This window comes from Calonectris borealis, chromosome 4, assembly GCF_964195595.1.
Source record: "Calonectris borealis chromosome 4, bCalBor7.hap1.2, whole genome shotgun sequence".
Lineage (NCBI taxonomy): Eukaryota > Metazoa > Chordata > Aves > Procellariiformes > Procellariidae > Calonectris > Calonectris borealis.
In genome coordinates, this window is record NC_134315.1 from 79,111,319 (window position 1) to 79,128,900 (window position 17,582).

At 36.0% G+C, this 17,582-nt stretch overlaps 1 protein-coding gene across 1 annotated transcript in view; it reads left to right on the forward strand.

Annotated features, from left to right (window-relative positions):
- The window catches only part of PRDM5 (PR/SET domain 5), an 87,068-nt gene that overhangs the window by 16,669 nt on the left and 52,817 nt on the right, over positions 1-17,582 (forward strand). The window contains exons 4-8 of the mRNA XM_075150254.1: positions 8,018-8,201; positions 8,908-9,082; positions 10,279-10,371; positions 10,647-10,768; positions 13,109-13,188. Of these exons, the coding sequence (XP_075006355.1) occupies positions 8,018-8,201; positions 8,908-9,082; positions 10,279-10,371; positions 10,647-10,768; positions 13,109-13,188 (654 nt within the window). The remainder of the gene's footprint in view (positions 1-8,017; positions 8,202-8,907; positions 9,083-10,278; positions 10,372-10,646; positions 10,769-13,108; positions 13,189-17,582) is intronic.

Below are 17,582 nucleotides of genomic sequence, written 5' to 3' on the forward strand. Positions count from 1 at the left end.
TTATATTAATCCACTGTGATGGAATTGCACTGAATCACTTACGTGAACTATTTCTCCTGGCTTAAAGTGAACGGTTTACATGAAAGAAAAAAAAAAAATTCAGAATCGTTAACTCACTACTGTGACAACAGTTTAATTTTCTAACTACAGCCTTATTCAGTCAAGTTAAGCTTTTGCCTGAATGTAGTTGTTTTCTTGTCATTGTGGAAATCAAAAAGATAACTAGGTAACTATACACCTGGCTGACTAATGATTTAGAGGCTTAGTTGCGTTTCATGCCGAACTCGGGTATGGGCTTAGGTGTGTGGAAAGCGGAATCATGCATTTGTTTTATAGTTTAAAATTTAATATTAAAGTGTGACAGGTTTGAAAGCAAGCATTGTACTTAAAATATTCTAGTAGAAAACAGAGAATTGAAGGATCTAATTATCTGATAGGATGATCAGGCAGTGCTTGAGGATAAGTTAATAAAAAAAGATAATTTTCTTTTTCTAGTCTTGGCCGTGGATCTGAATTTATCCAGCTTATTTTTACATTTTTATGTTTGTCATTTGCAGCACTGTTTTAATTACGCATTATGTTGAAACACGCTTCTGTTTTTCTTCTAGAAACGTCTTAATTTCACTTGATTCCCTAGTCCTTGTATAACAGTGAATAGTTACTTTATGTTCATTTTTCTATGCCATCCTTGATTTTATAGAACCCTGTTATATCTTTTTCCTCTTATTTGACAGCTCTTTTCTCAAGCTGAAGAGTCTTAGTCTGTTTAATCCCTTATTTTTGGAAGCATTCTGTGACTTTGCAGAATGCAACAAAGACAGCGATATTTTTGTAGTTACAGCTATTGTCCTTTTGGAGATTATGAAAGAAATGAACTATCTGCATATTTTTTTTTCAACAGCTCAGTTTTACAGTAAAATAATTTCCAGTCCCACATAAGTAAGAATTACATAGCTGTGTTAAATTTTTTGCTCAAAATGTATACTTTCCAAAATGTTGTTTCAGGGTAACCCAAGCAATTTGCTGATGTAATCCAAATTTGCAAAAAAATAGGAAAAGGAGAATTATTTATCAGCATTTCTTAAAATTATTGTTCTGCTTTTCATCATGAGATGAGTTTTTTCTAGGATTTGCCTGCAGATCCTTGATAAAAGAATTTTAAAACATAGTTTAAATTTTTATTTTTCCTTGCCAAGAAGATAAGAGTTCGTTTCTGATGAAATAAAACAGGAAAAAAAATTATTTTAAAACTACTAAGTAGGAAAAGAATACTAGTAAAGCCCTAGCATGTAGTTCTGTGAAAGATGCGTTAGTGCTGTTTTCCCCCTTGCCCCTTAACCTCTATTCGTACCCAGTGGCACTCAACACTAGTAATTTCAATTTCTGTGTTGCTGGCCTGGCCAACTCCTTAAATCTCCTTCTCACCAGAGGAACTGTTTGCTTATTTGGATCTTAAGCAAGCACTGCCCAGTGAGATTGCTACTGCCAGTTCCCTTGCAGACCTGGTATCGGCCTCCCTGTTCCTGTCCCAGTTGTGAGCTTTTCTGTGATTTCCATTCTGCTGTTGTATCTCCTACCATACCTCTTCTGCCTGGCTTTTCTTCCATTATCACAGTAGTTGAACGCTACTATTAGCAGCGTACTGTGTTAGGAAACCTAACTGGTTATCTGCCAGCCTTCGCTTGATTTGCGCCTCCTACTTTCCAAAGCTGTGGTTTTACTGAATGTCAGTCTGTGACATTCCATCACATATTGCTGGCTGAACATGACTGCAATTTTGCTGTTGATATTGTTTCCTTGGACCTTGTTGCCGTTCCTGTTTTAGGTCACTGTGGACAGCTTCATCATCTGCTTTTTCTCTGGACCTGTACTCTAGGTTGTTGTCTTTGGTGCAGACCTCTTGAGGTCTTGATATCCAGGCTACAATTGAATTTTGAGTAATGGATAAGAAAGTGCGTTCACTATTCATCCATTCAGCAAAAGCTCGTCAGCACTGACTGAATGAATGCTTTATTATGCTTTTCCTGATATCTATGACAAGTCAGTGGTTAATTTAGTATGACCACTGCCTGTGCAATTATTTCTGTATGTTTTCCTTCTGTCTTTGTCTCTCAGTTATACCAAGATCTATCAAAAGATTTGTTATCCTGCTTATAGTACCAAATATGAAAGGTACTCAGACATGAGGAGTCCTAGGCATTAGTCAGTGATTAGCATGTTATCAGTGCTTAGGCAGCGTGACAGCAACTTACAGTCAATGTTAGCAAATGCAAAGTAAGGTTCACAAGAGGGAGCAGTGTGAACAATTAATGTTCATTATTATATTTTAAATAAAACACTCAGTAAAATGACCTGAACTTCTGAACAGAAGTTTTAATGGAATATCCAGTGCATACGAGTGGTTTTTTTGATAATTAAAATGATTATTTAAATAAAGAAATGGAAAGAAACTGTTATGCTGTATTGCATGATGTTATACCTTGCTTAGAATGTGCTTAGTGCTTTTTGCATGCCTTTTTAAAGGATCATACTGGAGTTAAAGGATGGTTTAAAAAGAAAAAAGAGTGGCAAGAATGTTAGTCCTATAAAAGCTTCCACAGAAAAACATTTGGAAGAATTACAGGGAAAAATAGAATAAACATGATCAGTGTGTACAAAATGATGAAAAGTATAGGGAAGGCAAACTTACAAAAAAACCCCAAAATTTACTAAATTGTCTCATAGTTTTTTTTAGTACCATCAATAATCAGCTGCCAAAGTAACTTGTGTATTCTATGTGAGTGACCTTGGAGCTGTGTAGATATGTATAAGTATTTAATTGCATGAATAGGTACTACTTGTGTTGAAAGAAGCTGAATATGCACATATTTCTTTGCAGGGTTTGATCTTACTTTAGTGGATGGAGATGCAAATCCCAAAGCTCTGCTATTCCTTTAGGGAAAAAAACCCCAAACAACACAGCCCACAAATCCTTCAGTATTTTAATTCCACAATCTTTGCCTTTAATAATAAGCAGATTTAAGGCCACTTGGTGCAGTAGCACTTGGTTTTATGAAATCAGTGGGCAAAACATTGGTGGAATGTTTCCACTAGCGATATCCTTTAATTTGAATTGAGAGTTGCCTGCTTGCCACCAAGATGATAAAATGATGTTTTACAAAGAGGAAGAAGTTATGAATTACATCAGTAAAGTTGTTTTAGCTTCATTATTGTTACTCAAGTTAACATGGCTGAGGAAAAAAAAAGTTGCCTTGCTGAACAAGTACCTAAAATAATTAAAAAAAATAGAAGAATTAGATTATGAATACATAATCTAATTTCATAATACAGATTATGAAATCAAACAAAAAAATTTCCTATCCTAAACCAACTGAATGATTACATATTCTATAATAAAGTAGAATATGTCTGCATAGTTATAGAAAGGGCTAATTTGCTAAGATGAGAAAATAGAATATTTAGAGATGGTTAGAGACTTTGTGTTCTAACCAGCACACTATAATTACCTTTGTGAATGTAAATTTTCTCCAGACATTTGTGTTTTATGAAGATTTTTGTGGGGTTGGCTGAATTTTTAAACAAGCGTTTGATTTTTCTCTCTCAGTTCTACTACTTATTCTTTAAAGTGAATCATTAGCAGTGACTCTCACAAGCTAAAATTGATTCATTGGGAATATTTGACCAAGATTAATGATACTAGCCTATAAAATGTGAAAATAAAGTAAACCACAGTGGTAGAATAAGGGCTTCTCTTGCTTGTCCTAAGTCTGTAATATGAACACTTAAGAACTTAACACTGGTTGTGTGCTTCACAGCTGCCCCTCTGCAATTGTCTAGGAGACTTTGTATGAACTAACAAATATGTGAATGGAAAATAATGATTTCCTTGTTTATACCCACTAATGCTAATTTCCACTAGTTATCTTTCCCACTAGTTTTCTTTCCAGTCTCCAAATACTCCAACAGGAGCTTTTTGGTCTACTCTGAGAACATTTCTAATCCTGATGACATCACTCTAGTAGTGATAAATGTTATAATCTCATATCCGAAATAAAGTGATTGATAATCACTTTACTATTAACTGCCTAGTGGTCAGTATTCAGTTTAAAAGAAGATGAAGTGAATGCGTATGTCCCCGTATACAAATAAAGTAAACCACATCCTGGGTTGACTGCAAAATGTGATTAGTTCATCATAGCTTAATTGTACCCAATGATCGTGTTTAAACTCTGTGCAAAGTGCTTCCTGTGGGGAAACAGCAACTTAGAGGGCATGGGATTTTTTTTTTAAGTAAGTTTGGTGGAGGTTGTTTTTTTTTTTTGTGGGGTGGGGGAAGGGTGTGGGTTTGTGTTTTGTTGTTGTGCTGTGGGTTTTTTTTTTTCCTTCTCCCTGTAATGCTACGTATTTTGTAAAACCCTGGTTCTGGTGGGAGCTCTTGGTGGTGGTGTGGGGAGCGTTCTGGGCGCTGAGATTTTCTTCTGCTCCCGGGTGGGCAGCTGTGGTGTTCGGATTGTCTTTGACTGGGAAGGCACAGGCAGTATTTTTAACAGCTGTGTGGTGAGTAATACCACTGTGTGGCTGCTAGAGAAGGACGGAAAGGTTGGAGGGTACCTGTGTGTGTACCAGTTGCTTTTCTGAGTGTTTTGCACAGCTGAATTGCTGGAGGCTTCTCTAACTTATTTCAAGTAGTAATTGAATGAGTTAATCCTCTACTATATTTAAAGTAGCTTTAGAATTACAACTTTCACATTAACAGAAACTGTATGAATTGTAATCTCTTTTGCCCTGGGCTATTCCTAGCTATTTACTTACAAATATGACTTCTGATATGTAGCAAAAATGCACTGTAATTATCATAATCAAAAGGAAATGGCCTCTATCAAAAATACCACAGTTTTGTTTTTTCAGTTTTTAGACTGGTAGAGTATTATATTTTCAATATTCGTTTATCGAGAATGGATAATTTATCTGTTTGTCAGTTGTAATTTTATTCAACACTCTTTGCTGGAGATTACTATGCAAAATAGATCCTGTTGTTAACATCAGAACTGTTTTATAAACAGAATTGCAGCCAGCTAGAGCTTTAAATTCACATATTTTTTCATTACCAAGCAGACACTGAGACGGTCTGCTGTAGCTTAGAAAAGAGTGAGTTAGAATAATGAATAGCAAAAACTAATGTGAAGGAGAATATTTACTGTGAGGTGGTAGAGTGGTTTAAAGTCATATTTCATAAATGTGTGTTTGTTAGTGTGGCATAATTCAATGATGTCCTGGCTGGTCTTGAGGTAAAAAACCCCTGTGCAGCAACAGTAAATGTCTTCAGAGGAAGATTAGTATGTGAGAGACAGTGCTATAAGAAGTGTAGTAAAACTGGACTATCTAAAAGGTAAGAGTGAGAGGAGAAGACACAAGGAAAGCAAGCACAAACTGTGTTAGGCTGCTTTGTAAATTTATGTGTTATGGGATAGTTTTCAGGACTGCCTGAAACCCACCAGTGGCTTGAGTGCTACAAAGGAAAGATTAATTTGTTATGCAATGTAGGAAGTAACATGAACATAGTTGTTGACTTCCTGCATGCTCAGAGAGGAGAACTAGAAATCTGCTCGATTCTTGAATTTTTTGTAGAAAAAAGGAGAATTTTTAAATTCCAGGGTCATATGCATTTATCTGTTGTTGAATACATACTAGTGCTGTTCAGGTAGTTGGTTACTGAAGAATTCAAAATGAGAAGTTTCTGAAGAGTGAAATAAGTGTTTTTCTCCATGAGATTCCTTGAACTATACCTATTACATTTTTGATTTTTGCAACAGGAACCCCAGCAATACCAAGCAACTGTGAGTGTGAAAATAATTTAGACACTTTTCAGCACTAAGGTTACAGAATCCTTTTTTTTTTAAATTTAAAGGTAACTCATTTCTGTCTTTAGGTTTTCTTAATACTAAGCTGGTGCATAGAGTGGTGATATTAAGTTCAAAAAGATCTACCATTCTTATCTCTCCATGGATTACTAAGTGCCTCTCTTCCCGAGTTTTGCTATCACTAAGTGCTTTTTCTTGCTGAGATGCCATATTATGAGGTAAAAATTTGGAATATGGCATTTGTTATGAGCACCACAATTTTTTCTTAAATGTCTGGGAAGCTGCAAAATAAGCCCCAGATGCACATGAGGGAAGTGCAGAGATGATGAGGATGCGGCAGGACTTGGTTGTTGGGATTCATGTGCCTGGTCTAGATTAACCTGAATAACTAGTTCTAGTTGCTGTTCTCCCACATTTACTGTGTGGTGTAAGATGTGTCACGTATGATCTAATTGAAAGATGTGCTATTTGGTTCTTTAATGAATAGGTTTGGGACTTCATTTTTGCCTGGAATACATGGCTTTTTCCTTCCCCCCGCCCCCCCCCCGGCAAGCCAGTAATAGGTATGTGCTTCCATTTATAAGGTTGTCTTGATTTTAGAATAAGGTTGTCCTAAACAGTGATATATTGGAGGTTTACCCCAGTGGTTTTATTCTAAGTGGAGACTCAGTGTAGAAAGACCTTTTACTTTTCCTCATGTCAAGAGTTTCAGTACATGATTTGTTTTGAGTTTAGACTATAGTAAATTAAAGGTCTCTGCAACTTGACAGAGGCATATGAAAACCAGCAATTTCTAGATGTATGCAAAAGTTAGGGTGGCATGCTGATAGATATCTGGACTGCAGAATATATCTTGAAAAAGATGCGTAATTTGTTTTGTTTTCAAATGCTGCTGTTGAGATAAGGACAGAAAGTGGTGCGTCCTTGAAAGCAGCAGCTGTATCAAGTCTATTGAATTAAATAGGTTTCACTCTTGTGTGACAATATCTTGTGTAATGTATAACAGACGTTCTAAAGCTCGAGGAATACTACATCCCTGTTGACAGTTTAAATTAATCTTAGTATATTACAAAAATTAAAAATCATTATCTTGTCCTTGTGCTATGAAGCTTGTTACAAAATATATGGCTACATGTAGCGTAAAGAAGCTTCAATTAACTTTTCTGGATGTTAATCAGATGAGCTTTAAGATTTATGATAGAACTTGGACGTCTTCATTGCGTAAAAATGAGTGTCCTTTGGTGCTTCAGGTAGTACCTAAAGCAGTTGGTTCACATATGGCAAAAAAAAGCAGCTCTGTATATCAGGTTAGGAGACAGCTGGTTTTGCTATAGCTCCAACCACCCTCCCACTGCCCCCCAGCCAACCTTGGTAGCTTTAGATAAATGTTGTTAAAGACCAAAGTTATTAGCTTATGTATCTATTTGGAAGCTTATTTATTCATTGTGGAGAAGGTTTTGGAGCTTATTATTATGTAGTTTGTCCTCTCCTGCAGAATCTGGGCTGGATCTTTGGCTGTCTATGCATCTGTGTATCTACACTGATTTAAACCAGCAGAAGGTTTTGATCTAGTGGTTTAAAGTGTGTTTTAGAGATGTGCCTGCCAACTTGATAGTGAAGATAACTGACCAGGCTTGAAAGCCTGTTCATGAAGAAGGCTGGGAATCTTAAAGAGAGAGAAAATAACAGTATGTAAACATGCTGCTGAAAGCTGGAATATAATTCATGCAGCCAACAGGGGACAGAGCTAAAGCTGTGGTGGTTATTTAAATTTTGTAATTTTTCTAATACTGGAATGTTTCATTTTCAAACTCTTGAAAATGAACTCTCTTCATTTCAAGTTCTTGTCAGGCAGACTGTGGCAGAAGAGGAGGACTTTAGCACCACCTTCACCTTGGTCTAGGTTACAGTGCAAATTGGAAAAGCCTCACAGGCGAGGCAGGGGCATGTTTCTGGAATATCACAATAGAAAGGCACTTTATCCATGCAGCCTCACTAGGAAAGAAGTCTCAGAAAGGCTGTTTTAGCATTGTGCTCCCTGAGGAATGGAGCCAGCCCTTCCATAGCTGAGGGCTAATATTCTCTCCCATACTTCTCTCTAGATTTTACTTTTTCTGACATAATTATTCATTGCTTCTATTTACTGTTTGCAACAGGAAGGGGAAAATATTTTCTATCTGGCTGTGGAAGATATTGAAGCAGACACAGAACTTCTGATTGGGTACTTGGACAGTGACATGGAAGAAGAGGAGGAGGAAGAAGAAGTAGTAACTGTTATCCAGGAAGATGAAGACAGTGGCAACAATAAAGAAGTGCAACCAGCTGGTGAAAAAATAGCAGGTGAGCAATATGTAAAAAATAGGATAACTTGAGAGCTGAAAAGTAGTAACAAAGAAGAAAGAGAACACTAACTGTATAGGACTGATGAACTGGAAGGCTCCCCAGATTTAGTCTGAGCTCTTGTATGATTTTTATCTCTTTATTTGGGTTTCAGGTGAGGTTCTTTTCTTTGCCTAATAAGAAGCTATTCTGTGAATTCCTGAGTGAATGAGTGAGCCTAGATTTCATGAGAAGTTATCATTAATTTTTGCACTAAAGATGGAGTTCGTTTCACCTGACATCACCAGTCTTATGAAAGCTAAGTTTTTACTCTAAGAGGGGTAGTTTCCCTCTTTCTTAGATGGGAGAGAAATAAACCTTTTCATGAAGCTGTTCAGCCAATCCTAAGGCAAGATGTCTAAGAAAAGGTAGGTGACCTGAGCTGTCTGGTGAATTCTCAGCATCTTTATCAAAGTAGAGACAACCTGGATGACTAATTTAGGCTGACAGCCTAAGTCACACCCAACTTAATACTTTGCATCCATTTGCAATAACGCTGATGGTAATGCATTCAAGATAGGCTGTCTATAATGCATTGAGAGACAATGTCTTTTGTGAATTTTGTGATGCCATTTTGCATAATCTGTTTCTGGCAGAGTCTCTCTTAATGTAACCAAAATATTCCCTGGAAACTATTCCTGTACTCTTTTTGCCTCCAATCATGCAGATCCCCTCACCTGTAAAGAGGACCATGCATGCCCAAACTGTGAATCCAGTTTTGCCAGCCAGGAGATTCTAGCTGAACATCTTCAGACCTTGCACCAAAAACCCAGTGAAGAAAAGGAATTTAAGTGCCGAAACTGTGGGAAGAAATTCCCTGTTAAACAAGCTCTACAAAGACAGTGAGTAGAAACAGGAGTGTTTTTTTCAGGGATCATTTAAATGAATTTCATTCAATCATTTATTTCTCTTGGCTTAATCACAATTTAAGATTTAATTTTTATGCTTATGTATTTGTACCCTTATCCTTTGTATTAGTCTTTTAAAATGTTAATTTCTTGTATTTGTTGGAGACTTCAATTTAAATCGCAAAAATGTCACTAATTTTTTATGTTTTAAAATCATACACTGTAGACCAGATCAGAACTGCTGTTTGGTGCAAAACCTTTGGTCTCCATCAGTGGACTATTTAGTAATTTAGGAGATGTTATTTTTAAGCTGTGGATGTTGTTACAGAATTAAAGTAAGATTTAGAAGAAAGTAAATGGTGATCTAGAAGGACAAAAAAAAAAGCAAAAACAGTACTTCATGTTTGCTTAATTAAATATTTGGGTGATGGAAAAAAAACAGAGGAACATGAAAGATGTGAGATTTAAGAGCACATCTTTACTGTTCTTGATAGTGTAAATATGCAGTTTTGTCACTAAAGTTTACAATTATACTTCTGCACAAAAACATAACTTTTTGTCTTTTGTTGTTTATATATTTTTTGCTTGCAATTAAATAGATATATTACTTTTTATTATACAGTTAATTACAGATAGTACATTAGATGCTTAAGTGATTATAGATAGTACATTTAATCTAACTCTCTTGTATTGGAAAGAAATAGACTCATATTGCGTAGAATGCACTTAAGGCTGCTCTTGTAATAAATTGGTCTTTCTTACATCTGAATAATGTGAACATTCCTAGAGCTGGCAGCTCTATATGAGCTCTGTGTTCTTTCATGGAAATAAATAAAAATTATAGAGCACAGAAATATTTGGAGGAGGCAACTAAATATTTTCTCTTGAACTTAGACTTGTTCCTTCTAATCTATAGTGGAAGTTGGATTTGTGCTGTAGCTAGTTAAGTAAATTTTTACATCATGCAAAATAAGATTAATCTGTGTGAGGATACAGTAGTATGATCCTGACTCTTGCTGTTTATGCATTTGATTAGTACCCCTAAATTCCAGGAGACTTCACATATGAAATAGATTTCTCGCCTACTTAAAGATTTGTAGAGCTGTATATATGTTTTTAGCTACTGCAAGCCTGTGTGAGTTGTAGAAAGTTCCCCTCTTACTTTTTTTTTATTTTTTATTTTTCTTTAGTGTACTTCAGTGCACAGAGAATATCAGCCCAGGAGACTCTTCAAGAAGTTTTCAGTGCTCTGTTTGCAATACTTCCTTCAGCTCAGAATCGAGGTTTTGTGTCTGAGTTACTGGACTGCTGTCATATCATTGCTGGCCTCCCTTTGCATGTTAGCTTTCAAGCTTGTTAGTTTATGTGAATCCTAACAGTGAAAGAAGTCAAATGCTTTCATTCCTATTTGCCGTAAGTAATGCATGAGGTGATCTTGGAACTCTGCAGTGCAGCATGCGTTAAGCTCAGAGTACTTGCTATGTGTCTGGTTTCTGTAGATACTGCTTTATGTGTTGGTTTGTTGTTTTTTTTCTTTTTTTTTTTTAATCCCATATAGTTATGAACAGCACAAGGAGGCATGCAGGGGGGATGCCAGATTCATATGCAAGGCAGATAGCTGTGGCAAGAGGTTCAAGAGTAAGGATGCCCTGAAAAAACATAAAGAAAACGTTCACAGTGGTAAGAAAGAGTTTAATGTTTCTTTGGAAGAAAACCCCCTAACATGTTCCTAGCCTTAAATTTGCAAATCAGAGTAAACATTGTCTTTGGTTTCTTTTTTAATGGATTAATTTGTATCAAAAAGAAAATTAAGAAGTAACTAATTGCAAGAGTAACTATTCCTCCTCCCCCAGGGAGAAATTACTGTATACCAGATGAATCATTAGTCTACCGCAGAAAATGTAATAGGAATCTGGGGAAGTTTAAACTAGGCAAATAATTAGATAAAGCAAAACATTTCAGTAGTGAGGAAAATCAACCACTGGCACAAACTGCTACAGGAAGTGGTGAGTTCTTGATCTTTTGGTATTTTGGAAAGACAATGGGATGTCTTTCTGGAAGACATGCTTCACAAACGATTAGGCTTGATGAGGGTATTGCATAAAATTCTATAGCCTCTGTTGTGCAGGAAGCTAGACCAGACAATCCACTAGTCCTGTTAGGCCCTAGCGTTTTTATATCTGTGCACTGTGAATCAATAGTTTTCAATCAAACTTCACTCTGTTTTCATGAAAGGGCAAAATACTGCTCTCAGGTCCACAATGCAGATCTCAGTTCTGGCATTCTGCTCTCTCTGCATGTCCCTTCTCAATGTCAATGGAAGATCAGTATGTGTGGGGACAGCAGAATACCAGAGTGCAAAGAAAACAGTCTTTAGTTGATGATGACAGCACTGAGATGCTTTGTAAGATTTTCATTATATGAAACCTCTTTCTTCTGCCAAACTCTTACAGCGTACAGAAACCCTTCCATAACCATTCTTATAAAAGATTATCTCCTTTTTTCAGTATCAGTAAGAATTTTTTTCATCCATGAGCATTGTTATGTTTAGGCTTAGCTATGGTCAGTTATGTAGTGGTATACAAATTCTGCAATTCTCTTGAATGATCGCTCCAGACATGACTGGGGGCAGACACCTGGAGGATATTTTTGCTCTGCCTGCACAGTGAGCAGAGCTTTTATTTTACCACTTGGGAGTCATAGAAATCAGAACTGGTGTCAATGCAGGAAGGAAAATAAACCACTACTGTTGAAGGACACTTCTAGAATTCCTTCCTGCCTTGTGTTACCTGGGGGCAAGGGAAAGTAGAAAGGATTGTTACATGTGTTGCCCGTTATGCAAAGCTATGAGCAGATATTCACCATCACCCTTCTCTCCTCTGAAAAGGTCTTATTAATGCTCTTGTGAGTTGAAGTACTAAGTGTATTCCTGTATTTATGTGTATATCAGTATATATAAATACTTACTGTAAGTTTTGTAGCAGCAAATGCATATGTGAAATTCAGTACTTTCTTTATACTACAGATTTAAGTATTGAGCCAATTGATTGACAGGGTACATTGTAGTAAGAAGAATCAACGTAATATGAATTCTTTAGGACAGCAAGAGCAGGAAAGATGTAGGATGCTGAGAGTCTGAAAAATTGAGCTGGAAGCCACCTGATGAATTTGTTTATGATCCATACTTTCTCTGTGCTTGACTAAGCAGTACTTACCTCCTCTTTTGTTTTGTGTCCATTCTTTTTAGTCTTCAATGTAATATGAACATTTTTTACATAAGCTAGGAAATATCTTGCATGGGCATGTAATTATAAACAAAGAATTAGGTTTGTGGTGACTTTGTCTTGTAATAAAATAGCTTTGTGGGTTACTAAAATGAATTTCAAAAGGTAAATAATAGATAAACCCGATCAAATGCTCTGTCACTTTCTAAAGCAACTGTGAAAAGGGAAGGAAAATACATCTGGTATCTGATCTGTAGCTTGTTTTGTAATTTACATTTTAGACGAGATTTGAATTCATGATCCGGTGCTAACACAATTTCCCTGTCTTGTTCAGTTAAAGACAATTAATGATATATAATTTTATATAGTAGAATGCTTAGTGCTTTCTGAATAAAGAAAAGTGGGAAATGGTGGTTTTGACTTCAGTTTGGGATCTTTTTTGTCATTGCTGCACTAGCTCTTTTATTGACTTCTGGAAGAAATCAACTGTTCCGTTATAAAATGAGTTGTTCTTAGTTGTGAATTGTGCCCTTCATATTGGGTTGGTCATGTGTGATAACATCTATTTGAAGGGTTTTTTCTTTATTGTTTTCTTGATTTACATTCCATCAGTAACTGGTTTGTTGGACACCCACAGAGAACTCCTGATAGGGAACACTTTGAAGATGGGATACAAATGTAAAAATCTTATGTCAGTCAAATGACCTGTGAAAAGTCACAGACTCAGTGGAAATATTTAGGTTCTTTCTTAGCACTTCCTTTTAAAGATGTTGGTGGTATTTTGTTTCTGTTTCAGGAAATTCTAGGAAGAAGCTGATGTGTTCAGTGTGCAATAAGAAATGTTCCTCAGCAACAAATCTCCAAGAGCATCGAAAGGTCAGTAAGATGAAGGCTAACCCACAGCAGGCTTTGACTTCACTAAGATGTGAGACTGTGGTGCTTAGGTCACTTGAAAGCTGCTGTAATGCAAACCTTTGGGTAATCTCTTTCATGGTTACAAAACCAATGTATTTTATTGTGGATATTTATTTTTGTAATCACAATTGATTAAACCAAAAATCTTCGTAAAGTTTTAATGCATCTTTTACCAAATACAAAGATGTTTGTACTTGTATAATTTACGCATTCCAACATTAAGTCAAAGTTGCCTGCTGTTCTTCAGCATTCTTAAACACTAAGCTAAATGTAAAAGTATGTTATGTAATGATAGGATACATACAGACCATAAAATAGGTTTATGAGCCTTCATTTTTTTACAAAATACAATCAGTCTTTCTTATTACTTTGTGACATATCAGTAAGGGTGTTATTTGTAATTTAGTTATGCAGTAGTAAAAAAAATTTCTTCCTCAAAAACAAATTTTTAATGTCTTTTTGTTTACACATGTAATCTTTTATAACCAGAGTAGGAGGGGTTAACAGTTTGAAAAGCATCTATTGGAAATAAAGGAGTTCATACAGAAATACAGATGGACTATGAATATGAGATTCTGAATCCATTATACCCAAAGGAAGTCCCTGCAAGATTAATTTGATAAATCACTAAAACCCAGGAGATTCTGTTTTTACAAAAAGCTACATTGTACTGTTTATCAGATTAACTGTAAGTCTTTAATAATGCCCTGGTTATAACCTGAATCCATTGAGGATATAGATGATATCAATTAAAATATGCTGTTGCAAAGGAAATGGTGGGGCCCCTCCTTTTTCATTTGTTTTTCTCCTTGCTTGTATTACTATGCCCTGCATTTCTTGTCAAACAGGGCTATACTTTGTTACTCCTCAGACCAAATCATGGTATGCCTTGCCACTTGTAATTACAATTTTTACACATCACTGCACCTTACGGTGGCCCTGAAAATGCAAAATATCATTGTTAGTGTGTCCATTTTATTAAAATGTTTGGTTTGTTTCAGTAGTTGTAATTCTGTGCAGACACTATGACACACACTAACAAGTTTTTCAAGTAGCATTGATAGTAGGTCAGTTGAGTGCTTACTTAAGAATCACCATGAAGATTTTGTACATAAAACTTCTTTATTTCCTCTTCTTGATTGGCTCCTCTTTTAAGACATCCAGAAAATAGATATCTCAGATTCACATACCTACATCAGATAGTGAAGGAGATTGCATGTAGGGCTCATGCTTTCTCTTTGTTTGAATTACTTTGCTTGTGTAGGAAGTGGGGCAGGATCCATCACCTACATTGCCAAAAATACTTAGACAGGCAGTAAAAACAGTACGAAAATAATAGTGAAACAGGGAGGAAAAGAGATGGTTTTTTCACCCATTTCCTGTCAGTGTAAAGAAATAGGAAGTGTAGGGAATAGAAAGGTAAAGTGTAGGAGATAACAGAAAATAAGCCCAAAGAACAGAACGAGAGAAATCTGACAAACACAGAGAAAGAATTTAAATAGGTTGGCTATGGGGGAGATTAAAAGATCCGTTTACTCTCTGAAGACACGGTCATTCAGATCTGCAGCTTTCATGTCATCTTTGATTTAAACCCATTTTTAGCTTTGTGTGTCTTGTGGATTGCTTGTGTCTTAAATGTCTAAAGATAAGCCCTTTCTTAGCCATGCAGAATTAAACTTTGCTGTCATCCTCTTCTGTCCCTTAGTCTTACCCTCTTGGGTTGTTTGTTGGGTGTTTTTTTTTTTTTAGTTTATCACAATAAATTCAAGGAAATGTAGGGCTGGAAGAGACCTCAGGAGGTTTTCTAGCCCACTCTATTTTTCAGTGGGGGGGTAAGCATTTACCTAAATCATCCTAGATAGGCACTGTCTCGTCTCCTGAAAAGTTCCACTAAAGAAAATTCTACCACCTCCATAGATGTTGCTTTGTATTCTGACTTTCAGCTTTAGTGCCATCAACTTTTAAAAATGTGTTCATTAGTCCAGTGTTTGTTTTTTCTGATGTCCTACTTAAATCTTCTTTACTGCAAATTGAGTTAATTGCTCTTTGTCTTATCCGAGAGAATGCCAGGAAAAACTCACCACTGTCTTCTTTGTAACAATTAGCACATTGCAAAGTTGTTATGAACTCCATTTGCAATTCCTAGGATGTACAAACACAGTTATCTCAACCTTTCTTCATGCATCTGTTTTTCCAGACTACTTTTTCTTTTTGTAAGCTTTTTCTTCCTGTAGATTCTCTTTTTCAACTGTATGCTTCTTAAAGTCAGCTGCCCAAACAAGAAGAGCAGTGATGCTTAGTTGAGCCCTTGGTGGTGCCAAGTATAGTGGAATGATTGTCCTGAGTTTATTAATACAGAGAATATGTCTATTAATACATCTCAAAATGACAGTGCTTTCTAACAGCAGCATCAATCTCGTTATTCAGATTTTGAATTCATTTGGAATTCATTAATGTTTTCTGTAGTGGTGCTATGTAAACTGTTGGTCGTCATGTAGCATTTGTGCATTTGATTTCTTCTTCCTAAATATTGAGTGTTTTGGAGCGTCATTCAGAGTGTGGATATCATTTTGGATTCTGATCTTGTCTTCCTTAGTGATTACAGTCCTACCCAGAATAGTCTGATCTACATTTTTTTTATTTTATATTTGATTTCCAAAACTATTTATCTTAATACCCTCCTCCTGCATGATGCCTACAAAACTTTAGCAACAGTTATGATGATGATCCACTGATATTACTGCTTTTTGTGGTGATCGATATGTTTTTGTTTTCCATTCTGTCTATAGCATGTGTTCTCTTTTGTCTTATCCTCCAATTGTAAAGTGACATCCTTCTATCTGATATTTATAGTAATCCATGATTTGGGCTGCTAAGTGATATGGTAGTATAAAAAAAAAGTTCCTGGCAAACACGACTGAGGAAATGCTGTATAGGAGCTTACAGAAGACTCGGTAATAGAACTGAAAAGTTTGTTGTAAAATTTCCTTTCTGCCGGTTTGTGATGTCTACTGCCAGAGCAAATGAAACACCATCTGAATTATATTCTGATACTAAGTTCTGAAGTTTAAGTAAAATGCAAATTTCAATCATTCAATGATGATAATAGTGAGCAAGCAAGCGAGGGGAGTGTTGTCTTCATTGATGCAGATTCTTGGTAAAGGGTTCCTTTTGTACCTTTGAATATAGGTGTCGCATGTTTTGGATTTGAATTGCTCACAGGAGCTTAAACTTAAAAGTGAGCATATACATGTAAATAGCACAGGCTGCCAGGCCTCTCCACTGAAGCTCTGCTGTTCTGTAAGTAGAAAGGGAAAAAAAATTCGAACAAATCCCAGCATTGCTGGTTTCTTTTCTCAGGATGATGCAGTCGGAATTGATAGTGCTACACTTTCAGGACTTGTAGGTAGACTGGGGGGGTGTATCTCTTTCTGGCTGTTCAGCTGTGGGGTGAGTTTCTGACTCTTGTAGGCAGGTGTTTTCAATGGTAAAGTAGCTAATTCTCCTGTTAAGAAAGAAGATTAAGGACACCTGTGAGTGTAAGGCAGTAAAGCTTTTTTGAATTTTGCCTTCCAACAGACAGAGTCTCATACAGTTCTTGGAGTGGTAGATTGAAATTCAAATTAGTTTTTGGAAAAGCTGATCATGGATTACTTATATCTTCAAAATTTTAGCTCAGTTTCACCCCCAAAACTCCTTTGAATGACCTTTTGCTTTTCAACAGACTAATGAAAATTTTAAGATCGTCAGTCCGGTAAGTGAGGGAGTATATTTATCTGAGTATATATTAATCTTGTTCAGATGCTTGCTGTTTTGTATAGCACTTAGCAAGTTGTTATCTGAAGGTGTAGCTCTTCAAATGCCTATGAAACAATTGTAAGTATGTTCTGACTTTAATGTAACAGAGGTTTATGTTGATAGCTGTAACAGTCCCCTAATGGGACTAATTTTGTTATACGAATAAATCATTGCACAAGCACTTGTCTGTGGTATTACAACCTGTATACTCATAGTGCATGTTGCTTGACAAGTTTTCTTAAAATGAAAATCCTTTTGAATATCATTATTCATAAAAATATTTGCTATATTTTATTGCTGTTGTTTTGCCATGTAATTGTGCACTTTTCTAAAGAGCTAATTAAAGAGTACCAGCTATAGAATATATGCTTGATAGCAACAGCAATTTAATGCATGTGCATACAAGTCTGTGTCTGATTCTTTTCTAAAGCATTGGTTAAAGAGTATCAGCTATAGAATATATATTTGATAGCGGTAGCTTTTTAATGCACATGCATGGAAGTCTCTGTTTTGATGCAAATGTATTCAATGAGACTGTTTATTAAACAATGCTCATA